The 23670-nt window shown below is 44.5% G+C and overlaps 1 protein-coding gene across 3 annotated transcripts in view; it reads right to left on the bottom strand.

Annotated features, from left to right (window-relative positions):
* The window catches only part of INSR (insulin receptor), a 126074-nt gene that overhangs the window by 89693 nt on the left and 12711 nt on the right, over positions 1-23670 (bottom strand). For all 3 annotated transcript variants that reach the window (XM_065874766.1, XM_065874767.1, XM_065874768.1), the window contains exon 2: positions 18627-19178. In XM_065874766.1, coding sequence (XP_065730838.1) covers positions 18627-19178 — 552 coding nt within the window. The remainder of the gene's footprint in view (positions 1-18626; positions 19179-23670) is intronic.

Raw genomic sequence — 23670 nt, 5'->3', positions numbered from 1 at the left:
GAGGCAGCTTTTGTATCCAGATCTGATTCCAACCGGAAGAAAATGAAAGCCTCTGAAAACCTATGTGGAGGGACCAACGTGATGTGTCGTACATTGAGGAAGAGAGTTTGGAAATGTAGGTGATGCGTCAGAGGGAGAGTGGGGGCCCACGTGAGTGATGAGGGGTGTCTGTGCACAGCAGGACTGCAGACAAGGGGTATGCTTGAGGCCAAGCCAAGTTTGTCTGAAGTGGGGAATTGCCAGGGTGGGAGCACAAGAGAACTTCCAGGGGTGATGGGGAGAATCTCTCTTTAACAGGGTGGTAGTTACACGGGTATATAATTTTGTCAAAACTCTTTGAACGATACTCTTCAAATGTGTGCATTTTATTGTTTGTCAATTATGTCTCAATCAAGCTGCGGAAAAACAGAACTTGAAAACAATCAGAAAAGTAAACGAAAATAAGTACACAAATCTTTGCCACAGCATTCTCCCATGCCAATGATAAACTGTAAACAACCTCAAAATGTCCACCAACGCAGGAATTAAAAGTGTGACATAGGGACTTCCCTGGTGGCACTGTGTTAAGAACCCACCTGCCAATGCAGGGGACACGGGTTTGAGCCCTGGTCCGGGAAGATCCCACATGCCGCGGAGCCACAAAGCCCGTGAGCCACAACTACTGAGCCTGCGCTCTGGAGTCCGCGAGCCACAACTACTGAGCCCACGTGCCACAACTACTGAAGCCTGCGCGCCTAGAGCCCGTGCTCCGCAACAAGAAAAGCCACCGCAAAGACGCCTGCGCACCACAACGAAGAGTAGCCCCCGCTCGCCACAACTAGAGAAAGCCCACGCGCAGCAACGAAGACCCAATGCAGCCAAAAATAAATAAATTTATTTTTAAAACATGTGGCATAGATTCATATTTATATGGAAAGGGCCTTGATAGATGTAAGAGGGGGAGAAAACAGGCAACATTGGTATCATATGGCATCATATCATCTCATTTTCTTTAATGCATAATAGGATTCCAATTGACACATAAATGTTTGCAGAGAAAAGTATGGAAAATCTTGCATCAAAATTAAGAAGTCATAGCTCTTGGACAGTGGATATTAGGGCAACCTGATACCTTTATCTATATTTTTCTGAAAAAAACATAGGTAACTTATGAAATACAGATATGCATTTTTAAAAAGACATAATAAAAGGTTTTGAAATGGGCAAGAATAAACCATAGAATGTAGGGATGCCCTTTGGGTGGTACAGCTATACAGAAATGCAAGGCAGTGCTTACTGTAAGTCAGGACACTTGTTGCTTTGGGAAACGTGAAAGGGACTGGGCTGGACATGGCCCATAGAGCGGATTAAGTGGGAACTGGCAAAAAGAAACAAGGTTCTTGAACTAGGTGAAAGAAACAAGGTTATTTGCTTGAGAGCAGTAGTTCTCAACCAGGGGACATTTGGCAATGATGTCTGGAGACATTTTGGATTGACACCACTTGGTGGGGTGCTACTGGCATCTAGTGGGTGGAGGCCAGGGATGCTGTTCACCACCCTACAATACACAGGATGGTCCCACCATGACAAAGAATTATTCAGGTCAAAACATCAGTAGTGTTGAGGTTGAGAAACCCTGCCTAAACTCATTACATTTAAAAAAGAAAAAATAGGGCTTCCCTGGTGGCTCAGTGGTTGAGAGTCCGCCTGCCGATGCAGGGGACACGGGTTCGTGCCCCGGTCCGGGAAGATCCCACATGCCGCGGAGCGGCTGGGCCCGTGAGCCACGGCCGCTGAGCCTGTGCGTCCGGATCCTGTGCTCCGCAACGGGAGAGGCCACGACGGTGAGAGGCCCGCGTACCGCAAAACAAAAATAATAAAAGGTTTTGGTTTAAAAAGAAAAAGAAAATAAATACAAGGGAGGACTCCTTTAGGATCAGCAACTCACCCTCAGTCTCTGGCTGCAGCCAAGACAGAGAAAATGAGGTTTTGGATAACAGACCTAATCCTCTGGGTGGATATTAAAGTCTATGGCCAAACCCACCCTCCCCAACACCACTCTTAGTCATGAACAATAAAAACGTGTAAGAAACACAGATTCCAGATGGCAGATTAAAACCTCTATTAGATTTCAAATGAAAACTCCTACTGTAATATTTTGAACGTGACACAGAGTCCCATTAAAAATAAAGATGAATCACAAGCCATTTTAAAGGAAAGGTTTGACTGCATTACGTCACAGCAAGTCACACTGACTCTCAGCGTCCTCACGCTGAGAGCAAGACCCAGAAATAGAAATGAGGGCCAAACGGCAGGTCAGCCCACAGGTCAGGTTCAGCCCTGGCCCAGCCCTCACACTTTTAAGCCAGCATCACAAAACCCTAAGCACATGACGAGGCAAGGAGAGAGAAAGTGTGTTTGGAAAAACTAGTTCCAGATGTCTTGAGAGGCAAGGCAGCTGGGATAACAGAGGGAGCATGGAATAAGAACTCTGCAGAAACAATTCCTAACTCTCGTAGGGCAGAGACATTTTGCCAGTGAAGTTAAGCCTTTATTTTCACACTCCACATGCATGTGGGTCCCAGGGGAATGTTTCCTTGTGGCATTGTAGATTCTGAGCTTTGATTCTAAGTTCACTGACTCTTCCAGTTTGTGTACAACAATTACAGAAGCCAGAGTAAACAGACACTCAGCTACCAAGAAGCCACAAGCAATTATAAAATGCAGAAACTCGACAGGTCACAACAAGTTAAATTTTTTTTTAAACCCTATCAACTGGAAATTGAGACAACCCATTAAAATGAACAGTTAATTGTTTTTAAAACCCTAACTCACTCAACTGGAGAGGCAGTGTAGCATAGTCAAAAAGGCCCGTGGTTCAGAAATAAGACCATGAACTAAATTCCAGTCCTACCCTACCCCCATCCCATTATCTGTATGACCCTGGGCAAGTCACTTTACCACTTCTGGAGCTAAGCCAGGCTGTAAAACAAGGACTATTCTTAGGATGCCTATGAAGACAGAATGAGATAATTTATATAAAGTGATTAAAAGATAGTAAACAGGGGCTTCCCTGGTGGCGCAGTGGTTGGGAGTCCGCCTGCCGATGCAGGGGACGCGGGTTCGTGCCCCGGTCCGGGAGGATCCCGCGTGCCGTGGAGCGGCTGGGCCCGTGGGCCGCGGCCGCTGGGCCTGCATGTCCAGAGCCTGTGCTCCGCGACGGGAGAGGCCACAACAGTGAGAGGCTCGCGTACCGCAAAAAAAAAAAAAAAAGATAGTAAGCAGCTTTCATGATAATGATTATCAAAAATAAGAAATCAAAATTAACTTCACAAACTCTTTAGAAAACAAAAATGTTATATAGCCAAAATCTGTGAAGGCAGCCAAAGCCACGTTCAGGGGTGAATTCATGGCCTTAAGAGCTTTAATTGTATTAAAAGTACTAGCTCTTTCCATATGAAAGAATTCTCCTTATTTAAATTAAAAAAAGTATGGTATTAAATTCTTCACTCATTCATTCCCCAATTTATTCCAAAAAGCATTTAGGTGCCTGCCGAGTCATCTAAACATTTCACACCAGAGGGGAAAAAAGAAGCAAAATCATGACTCAGAATAATCTAAAGATGAAAAGAATTCAGATTATAACAGTAACTAATGAATGTGAGAAAAGAGAATTGATAAATAAATCCAAGATCTGCTTTGCTGAAGAAAATAAAAAGAGCAAAACTGGCAAATCTAAATAGATGTAAAGGAGAATATGCCAACGAGATATTTAATAACATGCTATTAAATCTGAACATTTCAATGAAATGATCCCTAATAAAATACAAATCACAAAAGTTGACTCAAAAAGATCTCACTAGAGGTTAAAAAAAAATATTAGACTGAATTCTCTAACAAGCTGGTATACAAATTTTTTAAGTTACTAAAGAATGGTTTCCTCAAAAGCTTATTGCACCATGTGATTTCTCTAACAAAGAATCGGTTTTTCAAGGAAGTGTTAGTCCTGATGCCATAATTCTAAAACATTTAAAATGGAAACTTGTCTCGTTCATTTTATGTGGCTAGGATATCAGATAACAAAACCTGATGAAGAGATTGCAGAATAAAACAGACCAAAAACATAACACAGTTTATCTCGCGATCACAGGTGGCAAAGATCCATAAAAACAAAACAAAGCAAACCTAGCAAATCAAATTCAATATTCTATTAAAAGCATAATTCATCACAACCAAGTAGGGTTTACCACACAGGAAAGCAGGGGTGATTTTATACTAGGAAATCTATTAAACTTGATTGTCAGATAATACCATTGTTAAATATTTAATATTAGTCTTGAAGCCCTGGTCAGTAGAATAAGATTTAAAATGAAATGAGAGGTACAACATTTAGACGAGATTTTTTTTTTAATTGTAGAGAATAAAATTGCACACAATGAATAAAAATATTTAAAACCTACGAATCAATTTCACTAAAGGATCAGAAATCATCACAGCAAGAAATATATGGGATAAATATTTTTAAAAGCACCATATGGGGGCCTCCCTGGTGGCGCAGTGGTTGAGAGTCCGCCTGCCGATGCAGGGAACGCGGGTTCGTGCCCCGGTCCGGGAGGATCCCACATGCCACGGAGTGGCTGGGCCCGTGAGCCATGGCCGCTGAGCCTGCGCGTCGGGAGCCTGCGCTCCGCAACGGGAGAGGCCACAACAGTGAGAGTCCCGCGTACCACACAAAAAAGAAAAAAAAAAAAAAAAAAAAAATCTAAAAAAAAAAAGCACCATATGAAAAGATTTGAAAAAACAGAGACACTGATCACATACCTGCATGGAAAGGAAAAATATTAAGGTATCAATTTCTCAAGTTAATGTATAGATTTACAGATTAATGCAATTTTTTAATCAAAATTTCAGTGGATTTCATGTGTACTGGAGGAGGTAGATTTGGAGATTCTTAAGTTCAACAAGAAGAAGAAACACTTTGAAAAAGTGTAATAGGAAAGAAACCTGAATCTACCATCAATAAAACATGTTCTAAATCTAGAGTAATAAAACCAGCATATGGTACTGAAGAGGCACAGATGAATGAAACAGAATTGATATCTCTGAAGCAGATCCTGGTTTTTTTATTGCACTTAATAAAAGATAAAGAAAACATCAAAAGTCTTTAGGAAAGGAATTGATTATTCAACAACTGGAATCCGGGAAATTAAATAACTACTAGGGAAAATCATTTTAGATTCTCAGTTATGCCATACACAGTCTTGGGTGTTTGATCAAGCTCTAAGTCCTGGCTAAAATGTTTCATGAGTCCCATTGTTGTTTCCCACCCTGGGATTTTGTGGCAAAAAAAAAAAAAAAAAAAAAAAGGTCACAAATGCTTCCCCTCCAATCCACAGGTGCCATCTATATCCACCCTCTTCCTTCAAGCTTGTCTTAGCCATGTTACTTGCTGTGACCAACGGAACATTAGCATACGTGATGCAGAAAGAGATTTGAAAAGCACTTGAGGGCTGGGCATTGATCTCTTGCTGCTCTTGGAAGCTGGAGACCATCATAGGATCCAAACCCAAGCTAGGGAGGGAGAAAACATTGATGTCTTTTCTGCAGGGAGAAAAAACAAAGCATCCCAGCTGACAGCCAGCACTGAATTTGGTGCTCAATGCTGAGCCAGGAAGACAAACTCAGGCTGAGGTTCCCTCCCTCATTCCCTTATCCATCCTGCGTCTACTTCCTCTCTACCCACACCCATTCTATTCTGCTTGCACTGAAAGCACTCTGTTCCCTGTTCCCCAGAGAAAGAGGAGAAGCCGAGAAGGAGCTGACACATTCCTCACTCTTGGTCACCCATAGACATGATGACACTCTCACCCCCAGTCGACACACCTACCCCTTCCTTGTTCCTCTTGCTCAGATGTCCCTATAATGGCCTCTTTGTTACGTTCAACTTTCCTAAGACACTCCTTCCTCTATTCCAGAGACTCTCAAGGGCTTACAAAGGTCGAAAGAAAATTCATTGTTATACCTTATCTTTAAGGGGGAAAAAAATCAAACTCAAAGTAGAGAAGAGGAATGGGATTTTAAAATTTTTTATCAAAAGAAGAGGTATCAGAGCTTCCCTGGTGGTGCAGTGGTTGAGAGTCCGCCTGCCGATGCAAGGGACACGGGTTCGTGCCCCGGTCCGGGAAGATCCCACATGCCGCGGAGCGGCTGGGCCCGTGAGCCATGGCCGCTTAGCCTGCGCGTCCGGAGCCTGTGCTCCGCAACGGGAGAGGCCACAACAGTGAGAGGCCCACGTATCGCAAAAAAAAAAAGAAGAGGTATCAGTTAAAAGTAAGGAAAAAACTTTGAGGCTGGTTCCCTTACCATTTCCTCATTACAGATGAGGAAACAGAGGCTGAGAAGAGCAAGTCCAAGGTCACACAATAGACTCAAGATTCAAAACCAGGTTTGTCTGACTCTGGAGCTGTCTTTAACCATGAAATGAAATGCTTCAGAGCAGTGCTACCCAATAGAACTCTCTGTGGTGATGGAAATGTCCTACGTCTGTGTTGTCCAAATGTGGTGAGTAGGACCAAGGGAGAAATGCTTCATTTTTATTTCATTTTAATTCATTTTCACTTAGCCACGTGTGGCTATTGGGGCTACCTTTTTGGACAGCACAGCTCTAGAATGCCACCAAGTTGGTCCCACACCACCATCAAAGGTGGGACCCTCAACATCCTTACCCTCCCTGAATCCCATTCACCCACCCAGGAGCAGTGGCAACTGAAAGATGATAAGACCTTAAGGGGAAAAGAGCATGAGGGTTATGACCAAGCCTAGCAAAGCCCTCCAAACTGGAACGCCCCAGTCAAACGTCCTCTAAAATAAAACAAATAGACAATTTGTTACCCGAAAACTGGGTTCCCCTCTGGGTAGGTGTTGAACCAATGGACACAACCAAGCCAAAGATCGGGAGAAGAAAGAAATTTATTATTACTTGCTCCAAGTAAGGAGAACACCGGGGATCTTTCCCAAAGCAGTGTCTCCCCAGACAGCAAAATTGGGGAAGTTTTAAGCTAAGGGTACATGCATATCTATGAGGGGACTTGAGCAGAGGAGAATTCCGGATAGAATTGGGCCAAAGGTTGACAGAGTCCAAGCTTTAGTTGGCTGAAGTCGGGACATCATCCACCTGGGTGGGGGCTTTAGTTCCTGCAGAACTCATAATATACATATACCTATGTATATTACGAGGAACCAGGACCCTGCCCTAAGGCTGCACTATTGTTTCTTGACTGTTCCTCCCTTGTTTCTGCATTCCCTCCCTTAAGATCATTAATTGCTGGGTGTTCCCTGGTGGTCTAGTAACTAGGATTCCAGGCTTTCACTGCTGTGGCCCAGGTTCAATCCCTGGTCGGGGGAACTGAGATACTGCAAGCTGAGCGGCCAAAAAAAAAAATTATTAATTATTGAGACCTATTCAAGGTAAGCATTACAGCTGGGCTTAAATCACAAAAGGGCTTAGGCCAAAATGGGTTCTCTTGTGTCAAGAAAGCCATCCCTGGCTCTCTTTGTCCAGGGACCCCCTACCCTATCTGCTTACAAAACAATGCCATGCTACACTTATTCAGCTAGCAAGAACAGGTTCTGAAGAACTGACTAACATTGTCCACTCCCGGCTGGCTAGACCCCTTCCTAGAGCTACTTCATGGAGTCAGGAAAAACTTAGACGTTCGTTGACCTCTGTATAGGCAACATTTGCACTTTTCATCAAGAGGGAAAGAATTGATGTCATTTTCAGACTTCTTTGATTCTGAATTTGTAACTCTTATGAACTGGGTCTATGTTAGCTTCCTTCCTCCTTCCTTCCAAGACCTTTGGGCCAACATATCCTTCACTTTAGGTCCCGCATCTCCTATTTTTCATTCTACCAAATGCCCACTGCTGTTATTAGCATTCCTCAATAGGAGACACTATCGCATAAATATAACCCTCCCAATGGCCAGGAGTCCTCAAATCAAGTCAGGCCGTGCACCAGGCCTGTGGGTCACAAAGACATCCTTTCGAAACTGTGAAAATCCATGAAGAATTACGCCCTCATCTGAACCACACGGGCCTCTTTAAGACAATTCTCCAGCTTTTTCTCCATCAAACTCATCCCTACGTGGGACATCTTTCCTTTCGCAGATTCACCTACTGCTTTACTTCTGACATGTCTCTAAAGGTCTTCTGACTATGCTGTCTTCTGTACAACCACAAATCCTGAGGTCAACTTCTTGGGTTTTTTTTTTTCTCGCCCTTGTAAAATTCCTCTGCAAATAACCTTCATACCTCCCTCGCTTATAAAAATAATTTTCTTAGCAAAACTTGCCTTGGTAAAGAACACAGAGTTTTGTTACAAAGTTCAGTCTGTGCCTTGTTTATCACAAACTGAAAAAGGGAGGCCAGTGAGTACTATTCGACTACATAACAAGATTTTCAGATTTTTGAAAAAGAAAAAAATAATGATTGAAGAGCACACCACCACCCATAGCCATGCTCCAGAGAAGAAGTGGCCGAAATGATCACCTCTCAAAATGGTCTGTCGCAAATAGTGCTGGGGTGGGGGTGGGGCAGGTGTTAAATAAAGTCCACTGAAGGAATAGAACCTGAGTCTGACCCTGGTTCTGGGTCCAGAGGACAGAGGACCATGCCGAACTGTGCCATGAGAGAGCAGTCAGCAACATTCACACTGGGGGACATGCCCCAGATGGAACGCCCAGTTCTCCAACAGGAAGAAGGGAAAGAAAAGAAAGGGATGGAGGGGGAACCTGTAGACAAGGGTTTTCACCCTCAGCACTAAGACATTTGGCCCTGGATCATTCTAGGTGGTGAGGGCTTTATCTGCATTGTAGGGTTTGAGCGGCATCCCTGGCCTCCACCCACTCGATGCCAGTAGTACCCACCCCCCAAAACTTGCGACATCCAAAAATATCTCTAGACATTGCAAATGTCCCCTGGGGTGGGGGTGGGGGGGCAAAATCACCAAGGGAATCACTGCTGTAGGCCCAAAGAGATATATCCGTTTTTTTTAATGGTCAAGACTAAACTATATTGTCTAGAGAGTCACACTCGAGTGATAAAACTATACAGAAAGAAAGAAATGACCAGTAGAAAAGACAGGACAGTGACCGTTTTAGGGAGAGAGAGGGGGCTGTGTCTGGGATGGGAACCATGGTAGGGTCTCTGGAGACAGGATTGCTGGCAAAGTACTACAGCTCAACTGGGGGAGGTGAGTTATAAGGTTGTTTGCTTTAAAGAAATTCATTAGGGTGTACATTTGGTTTGTGCGGTTTTCTGAATCTGTGCGTTCTTTGATAATCGAATGTTTATTTATTTATTTAGTTGCACCGGGTCTTAGTTGTAGCACGTGGGATCTTGGTTGCCGAGTGCAGGATCTTTAGTTGCGGCATGCAAACTCTTAGTTGTGGCATGCAGGATCTAGTTCCCTGACCAGGGATTGAACCCGGGCCCCCTGCATTGGGAGCATGGACCACCAGGGAAGTCCCTAAAATGATTTTTTAAAAAAATAAAACCAAAAGAAAAAACAAAAAAAAAAGGAAGAAAGGAAAAGAAAGAAACCTTGACTCTATACAAGGACATAGAACATACTTAAACATAGTACTACCAAATGACCCAGAAATTCTGCTCCTAGATATATCCCCCCAAGAGAATTGAAAAGAAGTATTCAAACAAAAGCTTGTACACAAATGTTCGTAGCAGCCCTATTCACAATAGCCAAAAGGTGGAAATAACTCAAATGTCTGTCAGTCGGTAAATGGATAAACAAGACATGGTTTATCCATACAATAGAGTATTACTCAGCAAGAAAAAGGCATAAAGTCCCAGTATATGCTACAATGTGGCAAAAGCTCCAAACCACAGGTAGTGAAAGACACAAGATGTAAAAGGCCACAGGTTGTATGATTCCATTTATATGAAACATGCAGAACAGGTAAATCCACAGAGACAGAAAGAAGATTAACGGTTGCCAGGGGCTGGTGGGAGGGGGAATGGGGGTGACTGCTAAAAGCACAGAGTTTCTTTGTGGGGGTGATGGAAAGTTCTGGAACTAGATAGTGGTGATGATTGCACAGCACGGCTTATGTGCTAAACGTCACTAATACTAAATCTTATGTGTATTTTACTACAGTGAAAAAGATTGTTTTTAAAGAAAAGAAATCTTGAATGTTTCATGTCAAGCCTGCTTTGCATATCTCCTGCTATGATATCCGATTTCTCTGCGCACATGAAAACCTTAACCTTGTCACCACTAATGAGATACCTGTGTCAAGAGTCCTGTTTGCTTGCGGACAAGCGTTGCAAGTAGTCGATAAACAATGCTGGTGCTTCACACACTGGGTGTCAAAGTGACTAGGTGCCAGGGTTTGAAACCCTGTCCTTATTAGATCTTCCAAAGAAAACAGTTTCTTCCATAGGTGAGCACTTGGAAACACTCCATAGGTACAGCCTGTCCATCAAACCCCCTTCCTAGACTGCAGCCATCATTCAAGACCCGAGACCCTCCTTGATGGGACAAAAAAGATGCAAAAAAAAACTGTATAATATAAAGGTCAAATGATCCTTTACCCAAAACCCTCCAGGCATTTGACAGCTGTGGGTTTTATCGACCAGCTGCCCCTCCAGAGCCAATTTGATAACCATACTTCATCCTGTGCCTCTGTGTCCTGTGACTTGAGTCTGGGTTGGGAGACCTCAATCCACTTTCCTAAACCTGGAATTGGAGGAAAGTGGCGCAATGTACTGCTACTCAGATGGCCCCACCCATGACAGACAACAGGGTCCCAGAGGAAAGCAATTCTTTTTGTTTGTTTGTTTCCCGCTCTCGACATTATTTATCTCTAAGTGTGAGCAGACATTTAGCCTGAGCTAGCAAAGACTCTAAGTCCAAGACAAAGAGAGGGGAGAGGGGGAAGGGGAGGTGGGGAGATTGAGTGGAGAGGGGAGATGGAGACAGGGGAGAAGAGATAAAGGATACAATTTTCAAACCCCACCACCCACATCAGTTCTCTTTTACTGGGAAAGGGAATGTTCTATCAGGCACAGATGTGTGGAGAGAGAAGTACTGACCACAAAGAGCATCTGGGCTCCCAGCCTGACAGGAGCTGAGGTCCACAGGACCTCCCTGGGGCATTTCAGGTGTTCAGCCACAAAGAACAGATTTTAATTCTGACAAAGGGTCTGGTGTCACAGTGGGAAATAACTGGTCAATGAATTTCATCAGGGAGGGAGAAAAAGAAAAACTCGTCAGAGCAGTTACCAAGTTACCAGACAGCCACATTTCCATAATTATTTAACCCCACCCTACCTTCTTCCAAAGGATTGGGTCGATTTATTTCTCTAAGTGAAAAGGTAGCTAAATGGGTATCCCTATGTCTCCTCCAGGAAGCCAAGCACTTGTTAGAATTGTAAGTCTGTACCTTCACTAATAAATTGTTGGATAGTACTGTCCCCAAGATGCCAGGTGACTATGAGGCTAACTGGTCTACCATTCTTCAGTGCATCCATGAGCCTACTGAAACACTTTCTGCCTGCCTAGCTTATTTCCTTAGAGTTATTTCTTTGACTTTGTCCCAGGCTCAGCAAGGACTTTGGGGTCCCAGCAACATACCTGGCTCAGCACAACTGTCCACTCAATATCAGTGGAAACAACACATCCTGAACATAGCCCCAAATGTAACTTCTGTGATCACTCCATCACACCTGCAGGTAAACTTCTGGCACTCAGAGCACACGAGGGCACAAGCCTCTCTTCACAGCATGAGGCAACCTCCTTACTCTTGCCCACAAGACCTCTGTGCTTTTGTCACCGCCTTTCCACCCATCTGGAACACCCTTCCCCCTTACCCTCTTTCTAAGCATCATTTACCACCCAAACCAAACCACATCTCTTCAACCACTCCAATCTGAAACAATCTCTCTCTTTCTACAGACGCCCGTGACAACTTACCATCAATCTCGGGGAAGGTAGGGGAGGCTCAGAAACATAGTCTCTAGAGCTCTTGTTCTTTCCTGCTATACAAAATCTGATCATCTCCAAAAATAAAGTTCATTTAAAAACTTCCAGGGACTTCCCTGGTGGCGCAGTGGTTGAGAATCCGCCTGCCAATGCAGGGGACACGGGTTCGAGCCCTGGTCCGGGAAGATCCCACGTGCCGCAGAGCAACTAAGCCCGTGTGCCACAACTACTGAGCCCACGTGCCGCAACTACTGAAGCCCGCGTGCCTAGAGCCTGTGCTCCGCAACAAGAGAAGCCACCACAATGAGAAGCCCGCGCACTGCAATGAAGAGTAGCCCCCACTCACCGCAACTAGAGAAAGCCCACGCACAGCAACGAAGACCCAATGCAGCCAAAAATAAATAAATAAAATTTTAAAATATATATTATATGATATTGCTTATATGTGGAATCTAAAAAAATGCTACAAATGAACCTATTTACAAAACAGAAATAGAGTCACAAATGTAGAAAACTTAAGTTTACCAAGGGGTAGGGGTGGGAGAGATAAATTGGGAGATTAGGATTGACATATACACACTACTATATATAAAACAGATAACTAATAAGAACTACTGTGTAGCCCAGGGAACTCCACTCAGTACTCTGTAATGACCTCTATGGGAATAGAATCTAGAAAAGAGTGGATATATGTGGATATCGTATCGTATAAGTGAATATATGTATAACTGATTCACTTTGCTATACAGCAAATAGAATAGAATAGAATCTAGAAAAGAGTGGATATATGTGGATATCGTATCGTATAAGTGGATATATGTATAACTGATTCACTTTGCTGTACAGCAGAAACTAACACAACATGGTAAATCAACTAGACTCCAATAAAAATTAATTTTAAAAAAAAGAAAAGAAAAAGAGGGGATGAGAAGGGCTATAGGAAAAAGCAGCCAGAATGTCGGCAGGGGCAAATTCTAGGGCATCTCCCCACCCCAGCTTTCTTTGTTCTCTGCAGTTCCCCAACTTTTCACAATGAGCTAGGAAAGCACAACGACGGTTAAGGGCTCAGATTCTGAGCCAGAATACCTGGGTTTGGGGTTCAAATCCCAGCTCTACTACTTACTAGCGATGTGACCCTGGGCAAGTGGCTTAATCTCCTGGGGCCTCCAGGACCTCATCTGTAAGGAGGAATCGCTGGGAGAACTTGCTGCAGTATGGTAAGCAAAGCGCTTAGAACAGTGTCTGGCACAAAACGAGCCTTCACTGTCGAGAAGATTCCGATTACTATAGTACCAAAGGCAAAGTTAAAAAAAAGAAAAATGGAAGAAGGGGAGAACAGTTGTAATCTGAAGCTCAAACCTCTGTCTAAAAGCAAACCCTTCGGGCGTCCCTGGTGGCGCGGTGGTTAAGAATCCGCCTGCCAACGCAGGGTACACGGGTTCGAGCCCTGGTCCGGGAAGATCCCACGTGCCGCGGAGCAACTAAGCCCGTGAGCCACAACTACTGAGCCTGTGTGCCACAACTACTGAAGCCCACATACCTAGAGCCCGTGCTCCGCAACGAGAGAAGCCACCGCAATGAGAAACCTGCGCATCACAATGAAGAGTAGCCCCCGCTCGCCACAACTAGAGAAAGCCCCGCACAGCAACGAAGACCCAACGCAGCCAAAAATAAATAATAAATAAAATTAATTTTAAAAATAAATAAATAAATAAAAGCAAACCCTTCAAGAGAGAATGTACATGCACTTAAATAGGTAGTGTTTAATATAAATAGAGCACCTCAGCTTTCAGAGACTCTGAAACATGGATGGAAACTCAAACTCAGAAAGGAGAGACTCACCTCTCTTTGCCTCCTGCTCCTGCCGTATGTGGCATCAACGCCCAGTTTCCTGGCACCCATCGTGCCCCAGACTCACCCACCCCTCTAACTGGCAGCGAGCAGCTGGGGTGGCCTCCCAGGGGAAAAAAAAAAATGCCAGTGGGTTTTCCTGGGGCAGCTGGTCAAGCAAGTCCTGTGGTTTCTGTTCCCCGCCCCCCCACCGAAAGCCCAGAGCTTGGGGTCCCCAGAGCCTCAGAAGCTGAGGCACCAGGTAAGCACAGTGATCTTCCCTCTGGGGCCACAGGTCCGAGCACCCAGCTCTCATCAGCAGGTCACACGGTGGGCTTTCCTCTGCCTGCCCCAAGACCAAAGTCAGAAATGGAGCCAAGCTTTGGCAGACACTTACCCAGTGGCTGGTCTGCCCAGAAAGGGTAGTGGACTCATGGCATCTAGGAGAAGCTTCCAGAAAATTCACAAAGTGTCAAGGGCTGGGATAAGTGTACCCCGTGCATCATTTCATTTAGCCCCCAAAACTGCAACCCTGACAAGCAGGTGCCATAATTATCCTCACTCTTCAGGTGGGGAAACAATGGTTTGGTCCAGCTCATGAGCCATGACCGGCAAAACAGGACTCCAAACAATTCTCGTAACCACTTGGAAACGGCTCCAGTGAGGCTGACCTTCGGGTCTTTATGACACACCTATGTGGGGGGAGGGGAGATATTTTCTGAAGACTAGTTTAGGGCTCCATCCCATGCTTTCACCCACAGATCCCCCTCTTGTAACTCTTCCTACAAGTGCATTCAGTCACATATTCAATGTCTATATTTGCCATCAGAAGGTCCTCTCCAAGGATGCAGGGGCTTGTCCCTACTGTGGCCCTGAGGACCCCAATACCTGGCACATAGTAGGTTCACAATAAACACATTTTGTGACCCAGCTCACAAAGACTCCATCTCCACTCTGCCCATCCAAGGCTCCTTGCATTTGGCCTCCGTTGGCATCTCCACCCCAAATATGTAGACAGAGTGATGGAGAAGAAGCATCTCAAGACCTACACCGCGGTGACTTTCCTTTTAAATACTTTCACCACTGAGAACCTTCTTTTTCTCTCTCTGCCAAAAGCAGCATTGTTTTGGGATCAGGTGGAAAAAGGGACATATTAGAGAATGTTTAAACTGGGTTCAGAGGACAACCCAACACCTTCATCCCAAATGTTGACCAGACCTTAGATGTTTCCAGAACCTGGCAATCGTGCAAGAAAATGGCTCAAGGAGGTGTTGGAGAGGATTCTAGGGGAATTGAGGACTTGCCAGATAGTTTTCACAGGTCTGTGTCTGTTTCCTAAGACAGGGAGGTATCTTCTAAAGGCTCATTTTGGTCCGTTTAGATTTCAAAAATCCCATGAAATGATGTGTAAGCCACAGCAACAAAGAAACATAAGCATTTAAAGAAACATAAACATTTAAAGAAACATAAGCATTTTAAAAGCCAGAAATGTACACCCAGGTTCATAGCAGCATTATTCACGATAACCAAAAGGGGGAAACAACCCAAGTGTCCGTTGATAGAAGAATGGATAAACAAAATGTGGTCCATCCATACAATGGCATATTATCCAGCCCTAAAAAGGAAGGAAATTCTGACACCTGCTACGACATGGATGAACCATGAGAACATTATATTCAGTGAAATAAGCCAGACACAAAAGGACAAATACTACATGATTCCACTTATACGAGGTCCCTAGAGAAGTCAAATCCATAGAGACAGGAAGTAGATGGTGGGGGCCAGGGGCTGGGGGAGGAGATGGGGAGTCAGTGTTTCATGAGGACAGAGTTTCAGTTTGGGAAGATGAGAAAGTTCTGGAGATGATGGTTGCACGACAGTATGAATGTACTTAATACCACTGAGCTGTGTATTTCAAATGGTTAAGATGGTAAACGTTATGTTATGTGTATTTTACCACAATTAAAGAAATTGAAAGGGAAAAAAGCCTGAGCTGAGTTATACTTGATAGACAAGAGTGTAGGTTCAAAAAACAATCATTTCTTGACATCTGTGACCAGGACAGGACAATGCTTCCCCTAGAGGACACCACCACTGATTACAAACCAGGAGCAAACATCGATGCCAGATGCCAGGAACAGGTATCTGGCAGGTCTCCGCCACAGCCATACGTGCAGAACCACACCCTCTTCAGTGATGAAACCCCCAGTGCTGGCAAAACAAGTCCTGCTCTCAAAAGCACAAGATAAAAAATTTTTTAAATAAAAAAACCTGCTCAAAACATCAGGGACATTTTTGCAGATAATACCATCCTGGATATTTTGACTAAAATGAGTACAGAAATAAATCCACAGAGGAATGTCTTAAATTATATCTCAAGATATGTAAGCCTGGAGCATTTCAAACAAGAACCTGAATTTGGAAAACGGAGCATTGAGATAAAAGACTATTCACTGTTTTCCCTGGTACCCCAGCTAGAAGTAGCTCACCCGTCTTTAAACAGAGGGGGCACCCACACACACAACACCACACACACACACACACACACACACACACACACTATTTTTGTGTCTCAGATGCGGTGCAAACCCCAGCCATCTTTTGTTAGCTGTGTGGCTTTAGGCAAGTTAAGTAACCTCTCTGGTCTCTAAAACAAAGATAACAGGGCTCTCCTTGCAGCTGTGTGTCCTTGTAACATGGTAGGTCCTACACAGCCTCTCCTCCCCTCACCATCAGAGAACACCACTCCCTCACCTCCAAATTCATCTGAATGGTCTCTCCCACCCAACTTATTCACCCACACCCCGACCCCCACCCCCACCTCGAAGTCTCCCTGTTCTATGAAATTCCAAACCCACGGGTGGTCCTCCACTTCAGCCAAGACTCTGTCCCAGCTTTGATCCTTCTTCTTGGTCATAGCTTGGCTTCTCTGCGTCCCTGACCTACCGACGTTCTCAAGATTTTTCCACAATATAATAATCATCGTTCCCTCCTATATCTACAAACCACCAGATTCTCTTTTCCTTCACCAACCGCCCTCTCAAAAGAGAGGTCTCCACTCTCTCACCTCCTGTTTCCTCCCTTCCAGCATTCACAGAATGGAAGGACTCCCTGGGGCTCGAAGGAGTCCTCCCTGCTGAGTCTATAGATTCTACTCAGGACTCACCCTGTGTGGCTTCCCCATAGCTTTGGGCTCAGGTGAGAAGACCTTCCTTTCTCCCTTCCCTTATCTTTTGTGATACAACCCTTAAGCCCCCCCTCCCCCCCCCACTTTCTCCATCTCACATTTGCTAAGTCTTCCCAGGGAATTTCACAACGTGTGAAAAGAGTCAATAAAACAATAAACAAGTAACGAGTGTGTGTGTGGAACTAGACTTCCTGGATATCAAAACATTATAAAACTATACGTATTAGAAAAGTAACAGCCACGGTGCAAGGAAGGGCAGACATATTTATGGATACCCAGAAACAGACCCCAAATCGATGACGAACAGGTAAATTTCTGCAATACCTGGGGTTGAAACCCCAACTAGTTATTTTGGGGGAAATGGATACCCTTTTGAATCACGCACACAAAAAGGTCCCAAATGCCCGGGACAAAAAATTTTTTAATGATAATAATTAAAGTTAAGATAGAAAATTTGGAAGAAAAAAACATTCGTTTTATGGATAGAAAGGGACTTTCTAAGCATAAAATAATGAGAGGCATGCAAAAACCCAGCTCTGAACTCCATAAACATTTTAAGCTTCTCTGGCAACTGACAGCCAGAGTATATTCGTCAAAAACACCTGAACAGAAACACCTGAAAACATAACTGGTAAAGAGTTAACAGTCTTCGCTATGAAAACAACATGCAGATTAATACTTCAAAAACCACTAAGGTACTAAAAGATAAATGGACAAAGGATATGAACAGGAAGAGAAAACCCAAATGATAAATAAACATGTTTTAAAAGGTTCAACCCTGATAGCAATCAAAGAAATGCAAATAGAAACAATGACAACACACCAGCTCCTCCTTCCAGTAAATTATGAAAGATTTTTCAAACAACACTCAAAGCTAGCCAAGGTGTTCCCTCTCAGCCAATGCTAGGAGGAGTGCCCATTGGTACGTTTCCGGAAAGCCATTTGGCAATCGGTATCAAGAAACTTTGACCCAGAAATTTCACTTCTGGAAGAGCAAAACCCGAAGGGAAAAAAAAAAAATGTTCGATAAAGCTTCGACACCAAAACGTTCATCCCTCTTTGTGGAAACTAGAAATAATCTAAATGCCCAACGACAGAGAAAGTTAACTAAATTCAGATACAGCAGAGCCACTAGCAGGAAGTATCCCCCCAAAACTGTGAAATAACGGTGTTTTGCTTTTATCCTTTACACAGTTCTTTTTCCAAATGTCTACCCCAAGCAGTCATACTTCTAGAATCAGATAAGAAACACATTTGTTTTTGTTTTGTTTTGCTTTTGACAGTAAAGCCCATTCTCATCTGGTCTCTCAAGCAAGAGGAACATTCAACCATCTAGCTCAGGAGTTGGCAAAATCCGGCCCAACACTTGGTTTTGTAAATAAAGTTTTATTGAAACACAGCCACGCCCACTTGTTTATTGCGCCTCCTTGCAGGGTGGCTGCTTTCCCGCTCCAATGGCAGGGCTGAGTAGCTGCAACAGAGACCATACAGACAGCAAAGTTTAAAGTATTTAACATCTGAGTCTTTGCAAAAACGGTTTGCCACCACCTGAGCTAGTGAATGTCTCCAGCTGCTTTATAATGAACAAGCCACGAGAAATGGCTTAGAACCCCCAAAACCTCAACGTACCTTTCTGGCAGTGGCTGTGCGTCCAACACCGCTCCACAAATTGCCCGTTGATGACGGTGGCAGGGCAGTTGGTCTTGCCCTTCGCAGCGCCTGGACAAATGTCCCCACACTCCTCATTGTCGTCTTTGTTCAGCACGATGTAATTATCCTCCACGGAATCCAGGATGCGAGACCAGTCGATAGTGGCCAGGTAGCAGAGTTCATTGTTCTTCTCGATGCGAACGGAGCCCCGGGTAATGTTCATCAAGTTGTAGAGGCCAAGCTCCTTCAGGTGAACCATCTCGAAGATGACCAGCGCGTAGTTAAAGAAGAGGCGGGAGCCCCGGATGACCGTGAGGTTGGGGAACAGGTCCTTCAGGCTCTCCAGCCCGTAGACCCGGAAGAGCAGCAAGTAATCAGTGATCATGATGAGCTTGGGGAAACTGAGGTCTCGGAAGTCCTCAGGTCTCGTTTTGAACATCAACAAGATCTGCAAATGTCCTTCGATGACCGAGCAGTTGGCCAGCTCGTGCAGCCGGGTGAGGTTATTCCGGATATCCATGCCGGGGCACACTAGAAGGGCAAACAAGCAGAGAGCAAGACCGGTGAACAAACACCCCACGGATGGTTTATAAGAATTAGTGGCAGGGCCAGCCACATGGGCATGTGACCTGGGTCCCACACCGGCTCAGAAGGGCCCTGCCCTTGGCTTAATGCTCTTCCGTCTTGAAATCCTTAATTATTTTTGAGCGAGGGGTCCCAAGGTTTCGTTCTGAACCGCACCCTGTAAATTCTACAGCCAGCCCAGTTCAGTGGCTTTCTCTGTAAGGTGTCTGTGCCTAAGTAATTACTCCTGAAAGGAAAATCCTCATCATAATCATTCCTTTGGCAGTACCCATTAGAAGCCTTAAAAGCATCGCATCAAATATGATGCAACGAAGACATTGGGATTACAGGGGATTGAGTAATGCAGCAGGTGTGGAAGGGGAAAGGGGAGCCGTCCCCAGTGAGTTGGTGTGGAAGATCTTCAGGAAATGGATTTATGGGGATAAAGGTGCCCACATCAGAAATGAGGCAAGGAGGGCTTCCCTGGTGGCGCTGTGGTTGAGAGTCCGCCTGCCGACGCAGGGGACGCGGGTTCGTGCCCCAGTTCGGGAAGATCCCACATGCCGCGGAGCGGCTGGGCCCGTGAGCCATGGCCGCTGAGCCTGCGCGTCTGGAGCCTGTTGCTCCGCAACGGGAGAGGCCACAACAGTGAGAGGCCCGCGTACCAAAAAAAAAAAAAAAAAAAAAAAAAAAAACCAGAAATGGGGCAAGGAGAGCTGACTTTGTTTTGTCAATTCTCCCACTTTCCTAACACTCCTTCCCAACCCGCCCTCCTGGCAGGCAGCCAAGGTCTAATTACCTTTTACCTGGGTGTGGCAAGGGCGTCCCAGAGACTCTGATCTCCCCTGCACAAACACCCTGCACACCCATTCTCCTGCAGGTGGTCCCTCCCTTGCTCTGACACCCTCTATGTCTCCCCATGACCCTGCACTTTCCTCTCGCGGCCCTCAAGGTTCTGCCCCACCACCCCCTGCACCATGTGAAACAGGCCTGCCCGCTACTCTCCAATTCCAAGGGGGCCTTCCCAAGTCTTCCCTATAACATGACCTATGAAGAGGAATAAGTGAAATAATGCAGGCACCCAAGCAGTGGCTGGCACACAGTACGTGCTCAATTAATGTCAGCTATTTTGTTGTTATTTCTCCCAAACATATCACGGTGTCACCTCTAGGCTCCGTGCCTTCATTCCCCTAGACCAGGGTGGGAAAATATTTTCTATTAGGGCTCAGAGAGTGAATATGTTCAGCTTTGCAGTCAGTCTCTGTGTAGACTACTCCACTCCGCCATTATAGCTCAAAAGCAGCCAGAGACAGTGAGTGGATATGGCTGTGTTCCAATAAAACTTTATTATAAAAGCAGGCTGTGGGTTGGTGTTTCCCCCTGGGGTGGTAGTTTGGTGACCCTTGCCTTAGTCCAACAAAGTCCAACAGAACTTCTGCAATGATAGAGATGTTCTATATATGCACTGGCCACTATGGAAGCCACCAGCCATTTGTGGCTGTCTAGCATTTGAAATGCGACTGATATAAGACTGAGGAACTGAATATTTGATTTTACTTTAGATAGTGTAAACAGAAATAGACACATGTAGCTAACGGCTACTGGACTAAACAGGGTAGCCCTAGCCCCTTTGACTGTCAAAGTCCTTTATACCTTAGCTCCCTATTTTGAAATCCAGCTCATCATCCTTCAAGATCCAGTTCAAATGTCACCTCCTCCAGGAAGCCTTCTCTGATTTCCTTTCCTCCATATACTTATTTGGATCTTTCCCTCCTCCTGTGTTCCTTATATTGGAGTTAACATTCAGTAGAACTGAATTCTTTAGACAGCCTCTCCTTGCCAAAACGCAAACACACACACATACACCCACTCACTCAGAAATTGGGAGGCAGCTTCAAGGGGACCAGGACGGCAGTTCCAGCCCCACGCACTCATGCCACCCAAGGCTGAGCTTCAGTCACATTAAACAGCATCTACATACAGAGGTCTGGACAGGTACCACGCCACTGACACCTCCCAACAAGCTTCAGTCACATCAACAGCATCTACAACAAGCTTCACCTCCCAACAAGCTTCACCTCCAAACAAGCTTCAGTCACATCAACAGCATCTACAACAAGCTTCACCTCCCAACAAGCTTCAGTCACATCAACAGCATCTACATACAGAGGTCTGGACAGGTACCACGCCACTGACACCTCCCAACAAGCTTCATCCGCACCCCACAGAAGGGAAAACTGGATCTCTAGGAGGCAAAGCCAATCAGCCAAGGACATACGACCCACCAGTAACATTCAGGATTGCCAGATTTAGCAAATAAAAAAGCAGGACGCCCAGTTAACCATGAATTTCAGATGAGCAGCAAATACATGTTAGGATAAGTATATCCCATGCGATGTTTGAGACATACTTACCCTTAAAAATTACTCATTGTTTATGTTAAATTCAAATTTAACTTGGTGTCCTGTATTATATCTGGCAGTATACAGCTTAGACTCAGCCACAGGTCTGGGCTTCTCAAGCCTGAGCCTCACACTCTATGTTTTACACACACACGCACACGAAATTGTGAAATTGATACAGGTACAAAGAACACCAGCCCACCATCCTCCCCAAGCTGTGTCAGAACCAAAATCAGATATGAATATGTATTCAAAGATTAACCAGCTGTTGGACATCCAGGAAATGTAAATCCAAACCACAATGATACCACTTCACTCCTACCAGGATGGCTAAAATTAAAAAGACAGACAATAACAAGTGTTGACGAGGATGTGGAGAGATCAGAACCCTCCTACATTACTGGTGGGAATGGAAAATGGTACAGCTGCTGTTGTGGAAAATAGACTAGCAGTCCCTCAAAAGGTTAAGCAAAGAGTTACCATATAACCCAGCAACTTCACTCCCAGGTAGATACCCAAGAGAAATGTAGAAATGTGTGTACAAATGCCCAGAGCATCATTATTCATTATAGCCAAAAAGTGGAAACAAGCCAAATGTCCATGAACTGACAGATGAATAAACAAAATGTGGCATGTCCACACAAAGGAAGATAATTCAGCAATAACAGGGGAGAAGCACTGACACCTGCTACAACAGGGATGAACCTTGAAAACATCAGGCTCGGTAAAAGAAGCCAGTCACAAAAGACCACCTGTGGCATGATTCCATTTACGTGAAATGTCCAGAATAGGCAAATCCCGAGAAAGTAGATTAGTGGTTTCAAGGGGCTTTGAGAGGGGAAAATGAGGAGTGACAGCTGAGGAGTATGTGATTTCTCTGGGGGGTGATGAAAATGTTCTAAAATTGATTGTAGTGATGGTTGCCCAGTTCTGTGAATGTACTAAGAACCACTAAATTTAAACTTTAAATGGGTGAATTGTATGGTATTGAATTAGATCTCAATAAAGTTGTTATTAAAAAATTAAACAACTATAACCGTAGTGGACCACAAAGAACTGCTTTTTTTTTTTTAAATCTCCAATGACTCTAACTCAACTCATTAAAGCTGTATGTGTCCCTATTGGTCTAAGACAATAGAGCAATTGACTGCGTGAACAGAAAATACCCAGAGGATGTTAGAGATGGTGCCAGCAATAGATGTCAGACCTTGTACTGGCTTTTAATACCTCTGGGTGGGAACTGAAAGATGCTTCAGGTCCTCAGTAAGTGACACCTGGTTAATCACCACTCTACACACAGGAAGGGAAGGACCCTGAGGACCGGGGGAGGATGGGGGGGTCCTGGTGACAGCTAATAACAATTACCATGTAAAGCACTTGGCCATGTTCTGGCAGGCACATTCTCTTGATGAATTCTCAGAATAATCCCAGAGGAGGTGGATAAACGAAATGTGGTCCATGCCCATTTTTGTGATGAGCAAATCGAACTCACACAGGCTGAGTTTTAAGGGGTAATGCTAGGATTTCAACCCAGCAATTAAATGCAAAGTTTATGCCTGAACTATGTTACAGTTTCTCCATCTTTGTCCTTTAAAAACATACCAAATTAAGAAGCAGGTGAATCCGACTTAAATAAGGAAACAATGAAATAATGTTCATGCAGTGACAACCTGGAGGAAGCTTGTTAAAGACAGTTTCTTTCGTTCACTCCTTCAGCAGCTATCTGCTGAGGACCTGTTTCTGCTGTTCCAAGGACTGGAAGTGCTTCAAGGAATAGGACAAGAGGGATAGGACGATAGGATAGGGAGATACATGTATACATATAGCTGATTCACTTTATTATACAGCAGAAACTAACACAACATTGTAAAGCAATCATACTCCAATAAAGATGTTTAAAAAAATAAATAAAAGGAATAAGACAGAGTCTGCCCTGGATCTCACAGACTACTAGTTGCTGTTAACTACCCAAGTCAACTGAAAGTATAACCGAGGAGGAGATCTCAGTTATTCAAGGACAGCTTCAGGAGCTAGAAGAGATCATGAAAATGAGCTAT

This window comes from Phocoena phocoena, chromosome 3 (assembly GCF_963924675.1).
Source record: "Phocoena phocoena chromosome 3, mPhoPho1.1, whole genome shotgun sequence".
Taxonomy (NCBI): domain Eukaryota; kingdom Metazoa; phylum Chordata; class Mammalia; order Artiodactyla; family Phocoenidae; genus Phocoena; species Phocoena phocoena.
The sequence above is the reverse complement of the archived record's forward strand: the minus strand, read 5'-3'. Positions and strand labels throughout refer to the sequence as shown.